Source organism: Thalassophryne amazonica, chromosome 16 (assembly GCF_902500255.1).
Source record: "Thalassophryne amazonica chromosome 16, fThaAma1.1, whole genome shotgun sequence".
Lineage (NCBI taxonomy): Eukaryota > Metazoa > Chordata > Actinopteri > Batrachoidiformes > Batrachoididae > Thalassophryne > Thalassophryne amazonica.
In genome coordinates, this window is record NC_047118.1 from 36,374,401 (window position 1) to 36,395,931 (window position 21,531).

General features: G+C 42.4%; 1 protein-coding gene across 1 annotated transcript in view; it reads right to left on the reverse strand.

Annotated features, from left to right (window-relative positions):
• The window catches only part of rab3db (RAB3D, member RAS oncogene family, b), a 45,485-nt gene extending 25,065 nt beyond the window's left edge, over window positions 1-20,420 (reverse strand). Inside the window, exons 1-2 of the mRNA XM_034189750.1 lie at window positions 20,105-20,420; window positions 4,109-4,345 (exon numbers count right to left, since the gene is read on the reverse strand). Coding sequence (XP_034045641.1) covers window positions 4,109-4,345 — 237 coding nt within the window. The 5' untranslated portion in view covers window positions 20,105-20,420. The remainder of the gene's footprint in view (window positions 1-4,108; window positions 4,346-20,104) is intronic.
• Window positions 20,421-21,531: the final 1,111 nt, after the last annotated feature.

The window sequence follows — 21,531 nt, forward strand, 5'->3', positions numbered from 1 at the left end:
CGACGACCTGGGTGAACAGAGCCTGAAATGTGGAACTTTTCAGCTTGAAACAGCAAGACGACGACGCCTCGAAGCGCAGATCGCCGTCAGGCGCCGTGGGCCGTCCTTAAAGCAACACTAACAGACCAAAATCTCTCATCAACCATTAAAATTTTCACTGAAAACCAGCTGAATTTATCGAATGGTGTCCACTCAGTTGTGCCTTACAGTTTTTGAAAAAATTTTTATCAAACAAAGCAGCAGTCTCTGAGCCATTCCTAAACAATGAAAAAAAAATTGACGAGAGGGTGGGCCACTCCTCACTCAAAGACTGCCCACAGGCGAATGACGTAACCGACAGGCGTGAAAAAACTCTTGCATGCCCACGAGGGTTCAAGCATGTCTGATGTAATCACACATGATTCAAATCCATATGGTTTTTGAAAAAAATAATAAGGTTGGTTACTTTTCTAACAGACCTCGTACTTCGCTTTTTTTTTTTTTAATAAGTGTGGTGACACTGAAGTTCTGGGCCTGTATCCACAAAGCAGCCTAAGGCTAAAAACAGCTTCTGGTGATGTTATTCTAAGAAAAATCTTAGAATTCCTTAATTCTTAGACATTTCCTTTGGTAAGATGAAAGTTGTCCACAAAGCACCTTAGGCCTTAAGAGAGCTCCTAAGGTGCCAAACTGGAAAGAGTAGTGAGAAGGACTTTTAAGAAGCCTAAGAGCGTCTTAAGCAGACAAGATGGTGAAAAAGACAGAGAGGAAGGAGAGATATTCTCCGTATGCAGGATGACAGTCAGTAACACGCTACCAGCTTGATCTATGTTATTATTTTATGTTAATTTACTGTCTTAATGTATTTATAAATTGTTTAGGTTGTTATCATATACACACATTAATATTATCATTATCATCAGTATTATTGATATTATTTTATCTTAAAATGTATATGTCTCGGACATGAACGAGCAAAGCTCTTCAGCATCTCACTATGTCATTTAGGTCTAGGGATGGGTATTAAGATTTTATCTATTGATGCCATTATCAATTACACTTATCAATCTGATTCCTTATCGATTCCCTTATCAATACCTTTTCTGTGTACTAAAAGTAGGCTTTTCAGGTTTTCTATGTCAACAACACTTTATTGTGTCTTAAAGTAAATAAATATGTAATTGGTCACTGGATCCTTGATCTCTGGTCATACAAAGAAATAAACAAAATCTGTAGTTTTTGTCAAAAGCATTTCCGTTCAGACATTAATGGCATGAATGTCACTCCATACCTCTGAGCTGAGTTCTTACAGTTGGCTGCGCTGCACGTCAGCATCAATGTAATTCATAAAGAACACAGGACATCTCCTTTTGGGTGGAAAAAAACACGTTTTAGTCGATTGTAGTTTATCATTTGTGTTACAACGTTTGGAAAGAGGTGTCATTTGATTTAAAACGGCAATTCGCTTTGAAGATATTAATTCCGGCCGGACTCTAACTTGACTCGGCAGAGAGCGGCGCAACATTTGAAGCTGTGCAAATGAAACGGAGGACAATTCTCATTTCTTCCTGCAACAAGACAAGAGTCCCAGTTAGTGACTTTAATCCACACAATGGAAACTCACAATTGACATTTTTAAATGGCTTTGAGAGGGGTTAAGAAGCAGACTTGCCACTTCTGAAAAGCAGCGAAGCAATGAACCAACGAAGCAGTGGGTCGGAGCACTGCTTCGTTGGTTCAAGCTTCAAGAACAGCCGCTGCAGAAGCGGTTGATTACAGACCCGCTGCAGGGTCTGCAATCAACATAGAGAAATGATCATTTTCCCGACAAACACCCTCACAAACAACGGCCGCTCTAAAGAACCGATAAGGGAATCGTTAAGCAAAAAGGCTACTGATGTTGGTAAATCGAATAATTGCGTACTATTTCTGGTTTGCGGCTTCGTCTACCATCGGTTTGTGGCTTGCAGGACAATGTCATACCTAGCAACGGGGTCAACCCTGCCTCCTCACTAAGATAGGAGTTTCTGTCAACTCCTTGCCCAGAGTTGCTCTCAGACACCTCTTGGGTCACTCTGAGGCTGGGAGTCCTTGCCAGGATATTTTAGGCTAAGGTAGGAGCTCTTTGAGATGCACTGAGGATGCGGGCCCTGGTTCAGTGTAACATAAAGAAAGTACAATCCCAAATCAGAAAGAATTGGGATGGAAAATGCAAATTCTTGATTTGTGATCCTTGTATTTACTTCGACTTCTATTTCACTGCAGACAGTGTGAACTAAAGATATTTCCTGTTTTATGTGGTTAACTTTATTTAATATACATCCATTCCTGCATTTAAGGCCTGCAACGCATTCCAAAGCTAGAGCACCACGCTTATAGAGCGCAAACCTCTGCCAACACTATTTTCCAATTCCACACATTTTTACCTCTGAAAACATTTTCTAGTCCTGTTAGAAGTGGCTTTTCAGAAGCTAAGATATAATACAAAATATAGATCAAAAGGGGTTTTCAATGTTAAAATCAAATAACTGCTAAATTTGCAGTACGGATCAGCTGTGGATCAAACAGTCTATTCACTGAGATTGTCAGTTTGTCATCGGCACTCATTTCATCCTTGTGAAATTATCGCGTGACAAAAACAGAGGGGCTTAATTGAACATGTACAAATTGTACATAAGACAATGGGATCTTAATAATTAGGGTAAATAACAATAAATGTACAATTAATATATATATATATATATATATATATATATAAATAATTTGCACTGGGATACCAATTAAACAACTGCAAATTATAAAGAAGACAACACTCATATGGCCGAGGGTATTTTAGCATTGCATTATATTTATATAACTCATCCACGTAAGCCATAACTATTCATAGTTATGAATAATTTGGGGCATGGTCACTTTGAGTGACAGATACTGTACTGTGGACTTGACCGTGTTTGTCCTTTCTGGGCTTTTTATTACAAATACCTGAGACAATATGGCTTGCTGTGTTTTAACTGTACTAACAGACCATCTAAGAACTCTGTGCTCCAGCATTACTGTTGAGTGAAACTTTAGTGTAACTTCATATTAACGCTGTTAGCACCAAGTAGCGGGTATTGCTGTATCTTGTTCATGTTAGCTATGCTGATGGTGCCACAGTTGCTGGGGCGATACGCCAGTCATAGTTTTTAACACCTGCACCGAAGGCCCCTTTTAATGAAACCCACCACCCAGTCAACAAAAATATGCAGAATTTAAACAGCTGGAAGAAGTTACTTAACAAGTTAGCCTCAACTACCTTGGAATCTCTGATTATAGGTGGGAGTGTTCGCTTCGTTTGTTCCTCCAATGTCATGCCAGTCATGCACTCGCTCCAACTCTTTGCACATTTACATGTTGGGCAGTATTTAGGCAAATTCAGGCAACACCTGGAGCCGCCTGTCTTAGCCTCACAACCGTTTTTCAATAAACCTATGGGTCATGTCACAAAGGGTTTGTTCAGTATATATACAGTCTGTGGTTTCTCTTCATTATATGCAGGCATGCACATAACTGGTACTCATGGTGCTTGTGCATGCTAAAAATAAATGATGCACAGCAGAAAACAAGGGAAGCGCTTCATAAGAGGAAAGCAATGACTGATTATAGGTTAAGTGTTTCCCTCTGCTGTGCATCAATGATGTTTCGCACACACACGAGCACCATGAGTACCAGTTATGTGCACTCCTGATTATATGCCTTTTTAACTTGGAGACCGACAAAATTATAGGAATTATTGTTTTTGAGCTGTCTTAACAAACTGGAGCGTAGAAATCCATTAATTAATTGTCTCAAAAAAAAAAAAAAAAAAAAAAAATGGCCAAGTAACCAAGGTGTCATTTAGGGTTAGAGTTAGGAAGGATTTTACTTTGGTCTAGAGAGGTGGAAAAAATGTAATTTTAATCTGTATGATGTAAAATTTGTGTGGACTTTAACTTGTAATGTGACATATTTCACTGACGAGAGTCTAAATGAAAGTAAACTGTGACTGTGCTCAGGTGTGGGAAACATGGAGAGAAAGGCAGCTGTGTTAAAGCAACACTACAAATCAAAACCAGCATCATGTAACTTATCAAACCTCGTGTTCTCTCACCCAGATCTGCAGTTTGATCCTCTTTTCATTACGGAACACGGTCTTGACCTTAAAGTCAATGCCCACAGTGCTGACGAAGGCGGAGGTGAAAGAGTCGTCTGCGTAGCGGAAGAGGAAGGAGGTCTTGCCCACACTGCTGTTGCCAATGATCAGCAACTTGAACATGTAATCAAAGTTCTGGTCGGCGGCATCTTTTTGGGACAACTGCTGCTGGAGTCGAGAGTCATTTTTTGCCATCTACAGGAGAAAGGAAACAAGTGATGTGAAAAGGTGAAAAATGAACAAAAACACCCAGTGTACAGTGTTCAATTGTGGCCCAAAACGCCTCCTCATGATCCAGGAGAGCCCTTGCTCTTCTATTTTTGGCGCACACCAGCTCACGATCCATGGCACGCACCTGGCATAGTTAATCAGGTGTGTGCAGAGCAGAGAGGAAATGTGCAGAACAGAGTCGACTGCGACCAGGACTGTGCAGCATTGCGGCTATCACCATAAACGGTCATCTCAGGAAAATACCAAATTTATGCTCATATTTTACTGAATCAAAGTTTATGTATTCTGAGGTGATAGTGGAGAAGTTAAAGTTGTGCTCTAGAGACAAGAGGATCCTCAGTTTGATTCTCCATTACACTGGGAAATAAATCACTACGTTCCCTTGAGCAAGGCACTGAATCCTTAAGGTGCTCCTGGTGTGCAGGTGTGCTGCTTTCATGGCAGCACACAGACATTGGTGTGTGTGTGTGTGTGTGGGTTAATGTGAGGCATCATTGTAAAGCACTTTGAGCATCTGATTCAGACGGAAAAGTGCTATGGAAATGCAATCCGTTTACTATCACAATCTTACAGTGGGGTAAAAAAAGTATTTAGTCAGTCCCTGATTGTGCAAATTCTCCTACTTAGAAAGATGACAGAGCTCTGTAATTTTCATCATAGGTACACTTCAACTGTGAGAGACAAAATGAGAAAAAAAAAAAATCCAGAAAATCACATTGTAGGATTTTTAAAGAATTTATTTCTAAATTATGGTGGAAAATAAGTATTTGGTCAATAGCAAAAGTTCAACTCAATACTTTGTAACATAATCTTTCTTGGCAATGACAGAGGTCAAACATTTCCTGTAAGTCTTCACCAGGTTTGCACACACTGTAGCTGGTATTTTGGCCCATTCCTCCATGCAGATCTCCTCTAGAGCAGTGATGTTTTAGGGCTGTCACTGGGCAACACGGAATTTCAACTCCCTCAACAAATTTTCTATGTGGTTGAGGTCTGGAGACAGGCTTGGCCACTCCAGGACCTTGAAATGCTTTTTATGGAGCCACTCCTTCGTTGCCCGAGCAGTGTGTTTAGGATCATTGTCATGCTGGAAGACCCAGCCACGTTGCATCTTCAATGCTCTCACAGATGGAAGGAGGTTTTGGCTTAAAATCTCATGATACGTGGCCAGGTTCATTCTTCCCTTAACACGGATCAGTTGTCCTGTCCCCTTTGCAGAAAAATAGCCCCAAAGCATGATGTTTCCACCCCCATGCCTCATAGTAGATATGGTGTTCATGGAATGCAACTCAGCATTCTTCTTCCTCCAAACACGACGAGTTGAGTTTTTACCAAAAACTTTTATTTTGGTTTCATCTGACCACATGATATTCTCCCAATCATCTTCTGTATCATCCATATGCTCTCTGGCAAACTTCAGATGGGCCTGGACATGTACTGGGTTAAGCAGAGGGACACGCCTGGCACTGCAGGATTTGAGTCCCTCTGTGTGTAGTGTCTAGCCTTTGTTACTTTGGTCCCAGCTCTCTGCAGGTCATTCATCTGGTCCCTCCATGTAGTTCTGGGATTTTTGTTCACTGTTCTCATGATCATTTTGACCCCACGGGATGAGATCTTGCGTGGAGCCCCAGATCGACGGAGATTATCAATGGTCTTGTATGTCTTCCATTTTCATACAATTGCTCCCACGGCTGATTTATTCACACCAACCTGATTGACTATTGTAGAGTCACTCTTCCCAGCCTGGTGCAGGTCTACAATGTTCTTCCTGGTGTCCTTCGACAGCTCTTTGGTCTTGGCCAAGGTTGACTTTGGAGACTGACTGTTTGAGGCTGTGGATAGGTGTCTTTTATACAGATAACGAGTTCAAACAGGTGCCATTAATACAGGTAACAGGTGGAGGACAGAAGAGCTTCTTAAAGAAGTTGTTACAGGTCTGTGAGAGCCAGAAGTCTTGCTTGTTTGTGGGTGACCAAATACTTATTTTCCACCATAATTTACAAATAAATTATTTAAAAATCATACAATGTGATTTTCTGGATTTTTTTCTCATTTTGTCTCACAGTTGAAGTGTTCTTATGTTGAAAATTACAGACCTCTGTCATCTTTCTAAGTGGGAGAACTTGCACAATCAGGGACTGACTAAATACTTCTTTGCCACACTGTAAATGGATCTGTTTCACATTAGGATAATTTATTGAGCTTTTACCATTATGATGTCATGTTAACCTCCTTAAAGTCCCTCAATTCTGTCCATAAAACAAAATCATCCTGAAAAATGAATATGCACACGCCCAGACTCATTAGATTTCTGGGACATGCGTAATAGTTTCCTACTTAATCTCAGACTCGCCCAGTCGGTGAGTCAGTTTGGACTGTATGAGACACGCCCATGTAGTTTAATTCTGCTCAGGTATCTTCAAGGTGAGACAATTTGATTTTATACAGAATTTTATGAGCTTGTTTGTGGCCCTGTAGTTGTTGTTACTATTACTACTACTTCACAACTGACATTTTGTGATCCGAACAACTAAATAAATTCAAACAAAGTAACTGATCAATGAATCGATTATGAAAATCATTAGTTGCAGCCCTATGAGGGGTGTAACCTGACAGCTCCCTAATGGTTCGTTATAACTGTCAAGGTAACTGTATGGTTCAAATCATGGTACAGTCCTGTCAGTTTTCCTCATAAATGAAAAATTTGCAATAATCTCATGTGACATATTCAACAACTATCTTGTGAATAGAGATACCGACTAGAGATAGTCGGGCTCACCTCCACGCACAGCTTGGGCTCTGGTACCCAACTCCTGGAGAGGGGCTGGACGCTTCATTTTTCTGGCGTCGCCCACGGGGAGAGGCGGAGAGCTGGGGTCGCATTGCTTATTGCTCCCCAGCTCAGTCGCCCAGTGTTGGAGTTCACTCCAGTGAACGAGAGGGTCGCGTCCCTACGCCTTCGGGTCAGGGACAGGTCTCTCACCATTGTCTCGGCCTACGGGCCGAGCAGCAGTACAGAGTACCCGACCTTCCTGGAGTTCCTGGGAGGTGTACTAGATAGCGCTCCGACTGGGGACTCCATTGTTCTCCTGGGGGATTTCAACGCCCACGTGGGCGGCGACAGTGAGACCTGGAGGGGGGTGATCAGGAAGCACGGCCTCCCCGATCTGAACCCGAGTGGTGTTCAGTTGTTGGACATCTGTGCTAGTCACAGTTTGTCCATCACGAACACCATGTTCGAGCACAAGGGTGTCCATAAGTGCACGTGGCACCAGGACACCCTGAGCCGGAGGTCGATGTTCGACTTTGTAGTCGTATCATCTGACCTTCGGCCACGTGTCTCGGACACTCGAGTGAAGAGAGGGGCAGAGCTGTCGACTGATCACCACCTGGTGGTGAGTTGGATCCGCTGGGAGGGTAGGAAGCCGGTAAGACCTGGCAGGCCCAAACGTATCGTGAGGGTCTGCTGGGAACGACTGGCGGAACCCTCTGTCAGCGAGGTCTTCAACTCCCACCTCCGGGAGAGCTTCTCCCAGATCCCGGGGGAGGTTGGAGACATGGAGTCCGAGTGGACCATGTTCTCCACCTCCACTGTCGATGCGGCTGCTCGTAGCTGTGGTCGCAAGGTCTCTGGTGCCTGTCACGGCGGCAATCCCCGAACCCGGTGGTGGACACCGGAAGTAAGGGTTGCCATCAAGCTGAAGAAGGAGTCCTACTTATCTTTGTTGGTAGGTGGGACCCCAGAGGCAGTTGACAGGTACCGGCAGGCCAAGCGTGCCGCAGCCCGTGCGGTCGCAGAGGCAAAAACTCGGGTCTGGGAGGAGGACTATCGGTCGGCCTCGAAGAGCTTCTGGCAAACCGTCCGACGCCTCAGGAGGCGGAAGCAGCTCTCCACCAGTACTGTTTACGGTGCGGGTGGGGAGCTGTTGACCCTGACTGGGGATGTTGTCGGGCGGTGGAAGGAGTACTTTGAGGATCTCCTCAATCCCATCGTCACGTCTTCCGAAGAGGAAGCAGAGACTGGGGACTCGGAGGCGGACTCATCCATTACCAAGGCCGAAGTCACCGAGGTGGTTAGAAAGCTCCTCGGTGGCAGGGCTCCTGGGGTGGATGAAATCCGTCCTGAATATCTTAAGTCTTTGGATGTTGCGGGGCTGTCTTGGCTGACATGCCTCTGCAACATCGCGTGGCGATCGGGGACAGTGCCTCTGGATTGGCAGACCGAGGTGATGGTCCCTCTGTTTAAGAAGGGGGACCGGAGGGTGTGTTCCAACTATAGGGTGATCACATTCCTCAGCCTCCCCGGTAAGGTCTATTCCAGAGTACTGGAGAGGAGAATTTGACCAATGGTTGAACCTCGGATTCAGGAGGAGCAGTGTGGTTTTCGTCCTGGTCGTGGCACACTGGACCAGCTCTACATGCTCCATCGGGTGCTCGAGGGTTCATGGGAGTTTGCCCAACCAGTCCACATGTGTTTTGTGGATCTGGAGAAGGCATTCGACCTTGTCCCTCGGCGCACCCTGTGGGGAGTGCTCTGGGAGTACGGGGTCCGGGTTCCTTTGCTAAGGGCTATCCGGTCCCTGTACGACCGCAGCAGGAGCTTGGTTCACATTGCCAGTAGTAAGTCAAACCTGTTTCCAGTGCACGTTGGCCTCCGCCAGGGCTGCCCTTTGTCACGGGTTCTGTTCATTATTTTTATGGACAGAATTTCTAGACGCAGCCAGGGTGTAGAGGGGGTCTGGTTTGGGAACCACAGAATCTTGTCTCTGCTGTTTGCGGATGATGTGGTTCTGTTGGCTTCGTCAAATCAGGACCTTCAGCGTGCACTGGGGCGGTTTGCAGCTGAGTGTGAAGCGTCCGGGATGAAAATCAGCACCTCCAAATCCGAGGCCATGGTTCTCGACCGGAAAAAGGTGCTTTGCCCTCTTCAGGTCGGTGGAATGTCCTTGCCTCAAGTGGAGGAGTTTAAGTATCTCGGGGTCTTGTTCACGAGTGAGGGACGGATGGAGCGTGAGATCGATAGACGAATCGGTGCAGCATCTGCAGTGATGCGGTCGCTGTATCGGACCGTCGTGGTGAAGAGAGAGCTGAGTAGGGGGGCAAAGCTCTCGATTTACCGATCGATCTACGTTCCGATCCTCACCTATGGTCATGAGATTTGGCTCATGACCGAAAGAACGAGATCGCGAGTACAAGCGGCCGAGATGAGTTTCCTCCGCAGGGTGGCTGGGCGCTCCCTTAGAGATAGGGTGAGGAGCTCGGTCACTCGGGAGGAGCTCGGAGTCGAGCCGCTGCTCCTCCACATCGAAAGGAGTCAGTTGAGGTGGCTCGGGCATCTTTTCCGGATGCCCCCTGGACGCCTCGCTGGAGAGGTGTTCCGGGCACGTCCCACTGGGAGGAGGCCCCGGGGAAGGCCCAGGACACGCTGGAGGGACTACATCTCTCGGCTGGCTTGGGAACGCCTTGGGGTTCCCCCGGAGGAGCTGGAGGAGGTGTGTGTGGATCGGGAGGTCCGGGCGGCTTTGCTTGAGCTGCTGCCCCCGCAACCCGACTCCGGATAAAGCAGAAGAAAATGGATGGATACCTTGTGAATATACAGATTCCACATCCACAATATTTTGACTGAAGTCTTCATATTGTATTTTGTCCCTAACTTTTTTTGTTTGTTTGTTTGTTTGCGAGCCACAGAACCTTCTCTTATCGTGCACCTGTTTTGTGGAATGATCTCCCTGCATCAATAAAACAGTCTCTGTCCGAGGTACGAATGACGATCGGATCCGAACTGAAGGGCCCGGACGGCCTGTGAGGTTGAAGGTCTGAGGTGGGCGCTGCACTCTGCAGCCTGCATTTTAAAGTGACCCTGTCGCGGGTCAGGCCCACTGACGGCGTGGACAACCCCTGCCTGTGGCGTTGACGCCTGTGTGGATTTCTCATCTTCTTTACATTATTATGTTGTTTGTTTTTCTATTTTCAGTTTCTTCAGCTTTGTAAACCTTTGCAAAACCTTGTAATTGTTAGAATGGCCTAAGCATACCCTCTGAGTATGGTCTGCTTGAGGTTTATTCCTCAATATCATTAGAGGGAGTTTTTCCTTACCACTGTCGCCTGTGTGCTTGCTCTAGGGGTTGGTAAGGTTAGAACTTACTTGTGTGAAGCACCTTGAGGCAGCTCTATTGTGATTTGGTGCTGTATAAAATGAAATAAATTAATGAAATGTTTGTTTTCAATGGTACACCACCCACGGTTCAGGACATATAAAATACCAAAACCAAAAATACCAAACCCAGAACTCAACAAACATACATGGGGTAGCAATCAATAGCTGCAGTCTTCGCCAAAACCCATCTCTTCATCAATGTAACCCCATACCTCCATCAAACCCGAAAAGATAAACATACCAATGAGATTAACTTTCTTACATTGTTTACACTAAAACACACCATGTGGCCCGCTGCTTCATTATCGCCTTTCCTCTCAATATTGGCAGTTTGGAGGTTACCTGCCATTTTGCTTTTGAGCATCACCTATCATGTACGGCTCTGGTGTAAAAACAGGGAACAGAGCCCTGTGTCACGTCTGTGGCTTCAAACACGCAGACGTGATCAATCAGTGGAGCTTAGCCCTGCCTCCACTCTGAGACCCGTCTCCGTGGAGACTAGACTTGGATGTAGCTGCCAGCAAGACCCATTAGTGGTCAAATCAGTCAGATCGCTGAGCTTTTAACGAACCAGATGCAGGTCTGCAGGACAGAGAAAGCCATATGCTGGCTCACACGAAAAATAAGGCCAAGCGTTCACTGCACACAGTTACTGTACTGACAGGTCTACACAACACCTTCAATTAAAGTGCATCGACTGAGATGCATACATCTTATGCCATGGGCCAGGGAAAAAAAGGTGAATAGTGTGAAATCAAGACTTGCGCCAAACAAGTTGCGCCTGCAACATGTCAGGATTTTTGTTCTTGATTGTAATGGACTGGGTAATGAGAAGAACTGTTGGTCAAAGTGTCAAAACTTGATGACTTTGATTTCGCTGATGATATCGTCCTGCTTTCCTCTACTAAACAACATTCAATTCCAAACAGCAAAACTGGACAAAGAAGACAGATGGTTAAGACTCAAAATCAATCTGGAAAAGGTGAATTTGCTGAGGGCAAATACAAGTAACACAGCAAAGATAACAATCAACGGACAGGATACTAAAGATGTTGATGAGTTCACTTATTTTGGAGGTAAAGGTATGTAAGGAAGGATGTGAAATGAAGGAACTTTCCTCATACTCCAGAGAATATGAAGCGCGAACAACGTCTTGAGAAAAACAAAACCAACACTGTGTAAGATGCTAGTGTTGTCTCTTTATATGTGTGAATAACTGAAAATGAATAAGGACACAAAAAGCAGTTAATGTGTTGACCAACAAATATCTGAGAAGGATCTTCCACACCCTGTGGTAAGATCACATCAATACTGATGAGCTGCTAGAAAGAACCAGCAGGAAGCCACTGAGCAAAGATGTGATACTTCACAGATGGAAGATGATTGCACAGATGGACAAGATAGTGATGATAATTGTAATGTGGCAATGACCTGGACACCATAAGGAAAGAGAAGAAAAGGAAGACCAAAAACAACATGGAGAGCTTCATGAAGGCCCATATCAGACTCCTGCTACTGCATGAGACTTCTGGGAGTCTGAGTTTTGTCCATTAAACCTTTATGGTTTGCTAGAGCTGTGGGAATGGACCAGTTGTCTGCCTGGGTGGTTGCCATCCAACACCCAAGGAGGTTCCGTGATGTTGTGGATATGGCCAAGCACAGCACAACCACAGATTCTCAAAAATCTCTATGAAATGCTGGAGAAGGCTAGCTCCACGGGTCCAAATTTCTTGTCTTCAGTACAGGGTGACGTAGGGATGGTACACTGACTTGTTATCTATATATTAAAAGTGGTCTCTGTGTACATGTATCTGATCACGGAGAAACTGGGGAGAGCTGAAAACGGAAAGTTGATGGGATTAATATTTTTGGAGAAATTAGGGATATTAGCTCACAACAGTGAACAATGGATGTTGATAATTAAATTCTGGACTCACACGCCATTCCAGCAGGGGGCAGTAATTCATCTATATATTAAAAGCCAAGTGGCCTCTGTGTACGTGTGTATAACTTTCATCAAAGAGAAACTGGGGAGAGCTGATATTTGCCGTTTGGTATGCTTATGTATTTTGGGTCAAGGATGAACGCCGCGAAAACGGAAAGTTGATAGGACTAATATTTTTGGAGACATAAGGGATATTACTTTACAACAGTGAAGAATGGACATCAATATCACCATTAATCAGTCCCTGTTAACCAGACAAGCTCTGAACAAAGGAAATATCTCAACCTTGCCCATTATTAAACATGACATGAATTAAATGGGCCAAATAATAAATACAATAATTTTAATTTGTAATTTCCTGCACTTTCAGTTAAAATCATGAAAGAAACTTTGCATAATTTGTTACCATCACTGAAAAATGTCAGCTACCTATTTCACAAGCTAGAGCCCGTGGATCCCCATGGGCAACACGCTAGTTTTATTTATCAATTCATATTTCATAAATACTATACCTAAAGAATCACAAAACCATAAACATCATGAACCACTCCTTGTCATGAGGTTCATGGATGGAATTTCAAGGTGCAGTAAGGGATGAAAGGGTGTCCAGTTTGGTGACTTCAGAGTTGCAGCTCTACTTTTTGCAGATAATGTGGTTCTGTTGGCTTCATCAGGCAGCAACCTCCAATGCACACTGAGCAGGTTTGAGGCTGAGTGTGAAGAGCAACTGGGATGAGAATCAGCACCTCTAAATCGGAGGCCATGGTGCTCTGTCGGAAAAGGGTGGATTGTTCCCTCTGGCTCAGAGGAGACCTACTGCCCCAGGTGGACTAGTTGAAGTATCTTGCAGTTTTGTTGACAAATGAGAGCGTGAGATCGATAGATGGATTGGTGTGGCATCTGATGTTTTATGGATGGTGTACTGGACCGTCGTGGTGAAAAAGGAGCTGAGCTGGAAGACGAGGCTCTCAATTTACCAGTCAGTTTATAATCCTGTCCTCACCTGTGGCCATGAACTTTGGCTAATGCCCGAAAGAATAAAGTCACAGATACAAGCAGCAGAAATACGATTTCTCTGTCAGGTATCTGGCTTTACACTCCTGGACCAGATGAGAAGCTCAACTATTTAAAGCCACTGCTTTTTCTAATCAAAAGGAGCCAGCTTAGGTGGTTCAGGCATCAGGTGAGGATGCCTCTTGGTCATCTCCCTAGGGAGGTCTTCCAGGCACATCTAACTGGGAGGAAGCTCTAGGGAAGATCGAGGACAGGCTGGAGGGATTATATTTTCCAGCTGTCTTGGGGACACCGCGGGATCCCTGGGGAAGAGTTATAGGACTTGGCCAAGGATAGGGAAGTGTGGGATGAGCTGCTTGGTTTGCTGCCACTGCAACCCAGACAAGTGGTAGAAAATGAATGAATGAATGAAGGAATATGACTAAAGAAACCTACTTAAATAGTTAGCAATTGTTATTTTGTACATTTTGTATCATAGGTGTTGAACTGATTCCAGAAAGGGCCAAGAGGGTGCAGGTTTTCTTTGTAACCACCCATTCCACCAGGTGATTTCACTGATTAACACTCCTTTGAGCAGATGGGATGAAATATATTGTCGGTTGCGTCATTCGCCTGTGGGCAGGCTTTGAGTGAGCACTGGTCCACCCCTCTCGTCATTTTTTCATTGCGAGGAAATGGCAGAATGATTTGAGCTTTGTTCCATCAGAATTTTTTCAGAAACTGTTAGAGACAGGCAGCTGGAAACCATTCGGAAAATTCACATGGCTTTCGGTGAAAATTTTATGGGCTTCACAGAGATTACGGAGTGTTACTACCGCTTTAAGGACAGCCCACAATGGTGCACGGCGCGCCGCGCTCCGAGCAGCGATCTACAGGCAGAAACCACCATTTCATTTCTAAACGGATGGCTGTATGGCTCCGGGACCATTGTGTGCAATTTCTCTGGTTATCACAAGAGCTGGACATCAGCCATTTTCCGGCAGATTTCACTTTTAACAAGAGATTTTGTCATGGAAAGCCGCGCGGAGGCTTTGCGCGTCACGATGGATTCGCTGATGGAGCGAGACAAAGAACACCTCCGTTTCGGAGTGCCCAGCTCTCCACAATTTCTCTTATACTCATTCGACTGGTAAGCCACTGAAAGCCGAGACAGGCATGTCCCAACTCTGACACTCCGAAACCCGGAGAAATGACGGTGATAAACGAACCGTCATCATGAGATTCATCAACAGAAAACACAAAACAGCACTGTTAAAACAAGGAAGAAAACTGAAAGGGACAAACGTATTCATCAATGAACATCTCACCAAACGGAATGCCGACATCGCCAGGAAAGCACGCTTCTTGAAGAAACAGGGAAAAATCCAGCACACATGGACTTCAAACTGTAAAATATTCATCAAACTGAACGGATCACCAGAACAAGCAAAAGTCATGGCAATAAGGAACATCGAGGAGCTGGACAAATATGAACAATAGTGTTTCTTAAAGCGAGGATCTGGACAGATATGACCAATAAGGTATGAGGACACAAACACATCACAACACCATGACACAGACCAGAGGAACCTATTCATCTACTACCTATTCATCTACATCTGGAGACAAGAAGGATATAACTCAAAGGATTGCTGATCATGGAAAAGTAGAACTGAGAACATTTAAATACACAGACCACAATGTACTGGACTTGGAGCACGATATAGACCCAGACAATAATTTCTTCTCAAATATCAATGACAGTTGTTGCTATTATACAGATGAACAGTTTAATCGGATCATTAAAACGGATAACAAATTATCAATAATCCATTTCAACAGCAGAAGTCTATATGCAAACTTTAACAACATTAAAGAATATTTAAGTCAGTTTAAAAAAATATTTAACATAATTGCTATATCAGAAACATGGATCAATGAAGATAAAGGAATGGATTTTGAACTGGATGGATATGAATTTAATTGTGTAAACAGAAAGAATAAGAGTGGAGGAGGAGTGGCTGTGTATGTGGATAAGAACATGGATTATAAAATAGTAGACAATATGACAACTGTGATTGATAACTTATTAGAATGTATAACTATTGAAATATGTGAAGAAAAAAGCAAAAATGTATTAGTCAGCTGTATATATAGAGCACCAGGATCTAGTATTGAAACATTCACTGACTGTATGGGAAAAATGTTCTCAAAAACTAATCAAAAAACTGTGTTCATTTGTGGTGACTTAAATATTGATCTGCTCAATCCAAATAAGCATAAAATAACAGATGAATTTATCAGTATAATGTACAGTATGAGTTTATATCCAAAAATCACCAGGCCAAGCAGAATTACATCCCATAGTGCCACCTTAATTGATAATATATTCAGCAATGATATTGAGAATAACACTGTGAGTGGATTATTAATCAATGACATTAGTGATCATCTACCAGTTTTCATCGTTTATAATAGAAACCATCGGCGGAATCAGCCAGAGGAGAAAATAAAATACAGGCGAGTGCGGACAGAGGAAAACATGAACACACTAAAGAAGGATTTACAGGAGCAAAACTGGGAAAAGGTATACAGTGAAAGTGATGTTGATAGTGCATATGAAACTTTTTTACAAATATTTACATCATTATATGATAAAAATTGTCCAATTAAACAAGACTACAGAAAACAAAAAATCCAAGCTCGACCATGGATGACGAAAGGGTTACGAAATGCATGTAATAAGAAAAATACACTGTATAGAGAATTCATAAAACTAAAGACTAAAGAGGCAGAAAATAGATATAAGAAATACAAAAATAGATTAACTAATATTATACGGGTATGTAGGAAGGAATATTATAGTAACATATTATATAATAACAAAAACAATATTAAAGGAATATGGAATATATTAAATAGCATTATCAAAAATTGTAATAAAAAACAGAGTTACCCTCAGTATTTCATTGATAATAATGTCAAGAAGGAAAATAAGGATGAGGTAGTCAACGGTTTTAATAATTTTTTTGTAAATATTGGACCAAGCTTGGCAGAAAAAATTCCCGATTCCCAACCTGAGGATTGGGATAATAATCTCATAGAAAGAAATCCCTGTTCAATGTTCCTCACAGCAGTGGATGGAAATGAAATTATAGACATTGTGAATAATTGTAAATATAAAACATCTACCGATTTAAATGAAATTGATATGGTGGTGGTAAAACAGGTCATTGAATGGATTGTAGAACCATTAACATACATCTGTAACTTATCATTTCAAACCGGTAAATTTCCCAATCAAATGAAAATAGCTAAGGTTGTGCCGCTGTATAAGACTGGGGATAGACACCACTTCACAAATTATAGACCTGTTTCTTTGCTTCCACAATTTTCCAAATTATTAGAAAAGTTATTCAATAATAGATTAGACAAATTCATAAATAAACATAAATTACTTACTGATAGTCAATATGGATTCAGAGCACATAGTTCAACATCACTTGCATTAATAGAATCAGTTGAGGAGATTACAAACGCCATAGACCACAAATTACATTCAGTTGGAATATTTATAGATCTTAAAAAGGCTTTTGATACAATTAATCATGACATATTAATCAATAAACTTGAACAGTATGGGATTAGGGGGTTGGTGTTGCACTGGGTGAGAAGCTACTTAAGTAACAGAAAACAGTTTGTGAAGTTGGGGGAATATACATCATCATGCTTGGACAATGCTTGTGGCGTCCCACAGGGGTCAGTATTGGGTCCAAAACTGTTTCTAATTTATATAAATGATATTGTCAATGTTTCCAAAATATTAAAATTAGTATTATTTGCAGATGACACAAGCATTTTTTGTTCAGGGGGGGATTTGCAGGAGTTACTGAGGAGGATCAGTATGGAAATGGGAAAATTGAAAATATGGTTTGACAGAAATAAATTATCATTAAACTTAAGTAAAACAAAATACATGTTATTTGGCTATTGTAATACAGATATACAGGTTCAGTTACAAGTCGAGGGGGTAGATATTGAAAGGGTACATGAAAATAAGTTTCTGGGGGTGATAATAGATGATAAGATAAACTGGAAGACTCATATAAAACATATACAAAGTAAACTGTCAAGAAGCATTTCAGTTCTAAACAAAGCGAAACATATTCTGGACCACAACTCACTCCGCATTCTTTACTGCTCACTGGTTTTACCATATTTACAGTACTGTGCAGAGGTATGGGGTAATACTTATAAAGGTACAACACAATCACTGTCAGTAATGCAGAAAAGAGCTATAAGAATTATTCATAATACTGGCTATAGAGATCATACAAATCCACTATTTTTACAATCCAAATTCTTAAAATTCACAGACTTGGTTCATTTTCAAACAGTACAAATTGTGTATAAAGCAATAAACAATTTACTTCCAGCAAATATTAAAAATATGTTTTTTAACAGATCAGGGGATTACAGTCTGAGGGGGAAATTTAATTTAAAGCATCAGTGGGCACGAACAACATTAAAAGGTTTCTGTATTTCTGTCTGTGGGGTGAGGATGTGGAACAGATTGGGAGTGGGGCTCAAGCAATGTCCAAGCATGAACCAGTTCAAACAGCGGTACAAAAATATGGTTTTTTCTGGGTATAGGGAGGAGGAAGGGTAATGAGGGTTAGGGTGTTTTTGTTGTTTGCTTCGGCTTGTAAATATATAGTATTTTGTATGTAAGTAGGTATGTGTAGGTGTATATTTATGTTTGTGTATATATATGTGTATATATGTATATGTGTATATATGTGTATGTTGATGTGTATATGTATGTGTGTGTATATATATGTATATATATATATTGATATCGGTTTAGGTGTGTAGGAATTTATGTGTATATGTGGCAAAGGGTATTACTGGTTGTGGGGAAGAAGGGGTAGGGATAAATAAGCTGATGCTTCACCCTACCCCTTTTCGGACATGTTGGGTACACAGTAGGAACTTTTTTGTTGTTGTCTTTACTGATCTATCTTGTAATTGTTGTTGTATCAAATGTTCGAAATAAACAGTTTTCATTCATTCATTCATTCATTCATTCATTCATTCATTCATTCAAATCATTCCGCCATTTCCTGACAATGAAAAAAACGACGAGAGGGGTGGACCAGTGCTCACTCAAAGCCTGCCCACAGGCAAATGACGCAACCGACAGGCGTGAAAAAACTCACGCATGCGCACGAAGGTTCAAGCTTGGCTGACGTAAAAACATATGAATCAAATCCATATATTTTTTGTATAAAATAAAAAGGTCGGATACTTTTCTCACAGACCTCGTATGTGTATGTATATATATATATATATATATATATATATATATATATATACACACATACACACACACACATTTCTGCACTAGTCCATACTTTACAGTGTATATATATTAGTATAAAGTACTGTGGTGTACAGTAGCTCTGCGGTAGCACCCCCAATTTCATTGTACCCCCGTACAATGACTGTAAAGACTATTGTATTCTGTTGTTAGCAACATCTGGTGAAAATGTCATGTCAATAGCACCTTTAGAAATATATTTACTGAGAAAAATGGTGACATGCCTAATAAAACATTTTACCCGTGTCCTCCTGTAGTTTGAGAAACAGGCATTCAGTGTGCAGCCATCTGAACCACAGCTTCCACCCAACTGTAGAACTGATGTTCTACTGGCTGATGTTGTAACAAGAAGCCGCCTTTAACTGGACAAAATACTCTTTCACAACTTCTCACTGATGTGTTAAATTGAAGCCTGCACAACCTCAGAACCTATTCCGTATACAACAAAAACAATGTTGGGGGGTATTATGCACATACGTCTGTGTAGTGTCCCAAGACATTGGCTGCAAAATCCCAAACTACAGGATGCCTACGGGGGCCCCTGGGGGCCCGTAAGATAAAGTGTACTCATCCATTTCATGGAAATGAGATCTAACCACAATAAAATGGGCCGACATCTTACCGATCAGCACAGCCCGCGCCTGAGGTAAACCCTGTCACATGCTGCTGTGTGCACTGTCCCAATCATACAGTGATGCCTGCAGCAGACAAGCAGAAGAACATTTCTCACACTGAACGATCCTCTTTTTGGGGTGTTTTTTTGCAACTGTGTAGCACACTTGGTTACAACAGGATGGTTTTTGTATGGTTTGTGTAGTTTTGGGGAGGAAAAAAAACAAGTCCCACACACTGATTGGTCATGTCATAAGGATATGATCCCTGGATCATGGGATGATGGGACACTGGGGGGTGGCATTATCTCCAGGAAAACAAATAGAGGCCATTACGGTAAATGGAGCCTGATATGGTGCAGGCAGGTGTTTGCAGAGCCTGGAGGCTGCAGGAAATGTCCATCTATTGATTAGTGGGCAGCTGTCACATCTTCATAAAGGAGGGCGCAAACATACGCAGGATGCTGAAGGTGCGCGTGATTATTTGATTGTGATCGGCAATTTCAAATTCATCACAGGTTAAAATTAAATAAATAAAAGATGATAAACAAGCACAATTCAGCTGGAACAAGTAGATCAGCCACGAGATTCCTGACTGGAAAACAAACAGAGGACTCCAAAAGTTCCACCAACTCACCTTTTTGTGGAATAAAGGAACCGACGGTTCCCTCTTCGATCGTCCGTCAGTGTTTCGGTTCGATACGCGTCCTGACGGGCGGCGCAGCTGTGCGCGAGGTTCACCAGATATTTATTTCTTTTCCTTTCTTTTTGTTTTTCGGCTCCAGCAGTCGGTGTTTTCCTTCCTCAGCACTTCCGTCTCTTTTCGGCGGCGCAGAGAACCAGCTCCCGGATCCGGATTGTGTACCAAAAGTGACAGAGCAACGCGCGCACTGACGAGACGCCAAACGCGAGTCCGTCCGTCCAACTCTCTCTCTCACATCTCAGCTCCACAAACGTGCCTACCGCAGCAGGGCACACCCCTCAAACCCCGCCTCCTCTAAAAATTTGCATAGACCTAGTACAGCAAAAATGTGCATGAGCGGGTGAGTAAGTCAGTCCATCCCAGTGAGTTACTGTGTGATCAGTAACTCAAAAACAGCTACTGCTACAACCCCTGGCAAAAATTATGGAATCACCGGCCTTGGAGGATGTTCATTCAGTTGTTTAATTTTGTAGAAAAAAAGCAGATCACAGACATGACACAAAACTAAAGTCATTTCAAATGGCAACTTTCTGGCTTTAAGAAACACTATAAGAAATCAAGAAAAAAAGATTGTGGCAGTCAGTAACGGTTACTTTTTTAGACCAAGCAGAGGAAAAAAATATGGAATCACTCAATTCTGAGGAAAAAATTATGGAATCACCCTGTAAATTTTCATCCCCAAAACTAACACCTGCATCATATCAGATCTGCTCGTTAGTCTGCATCTAAAAAGGAGTGATCACACCTTGGAGAGCTGTTGCACCAAGTGGACTGACATGAATCATGGCTCCAACACGAGAGATGTCAATTGAAACAAAGGAGAGGATTATCAAACTCTTAAAAGAGGGTAAATCATCAGGCAATGTTGCAAAAGATGTTGGTTGTTCACAGTCAGCTGTGTCTAAACTCTGGACCAAATACAAACAACATGGGAAGGTTGTTAAAGGCAAACATACTGGTAGACCAAGGAAGACATCAAAGCGTCAAGACAGAAAACTTAAAGCAATATGTCTCAAAAATTGAAAAATGCACAACAAAACAAATGAGGAACGAATGGGAGGAAACTGGAGTCAACGTCTGTGACCGAACTGTAAGAAACCGCCTAAAGGAAATGGGATTTACATACAGAAAGCTAAACAAAAGCCATTATTAACACCTAAACAGAAAAAAAAACAAGGTTACAATGGGCTAAGGAAAAGCAATTGTGGACTGTGGATGACTGGATGAAAGTCATATTCAGTGATGAATCTCGAATCTGCATTGGGCAAGGTGATGATGCTGGAACTTTTGTTTGGTGCCGTTCCAATGAGATTTATAAAGATGACTGCCTGAAGAGAACATGTAAATTTCCACAGTCATTG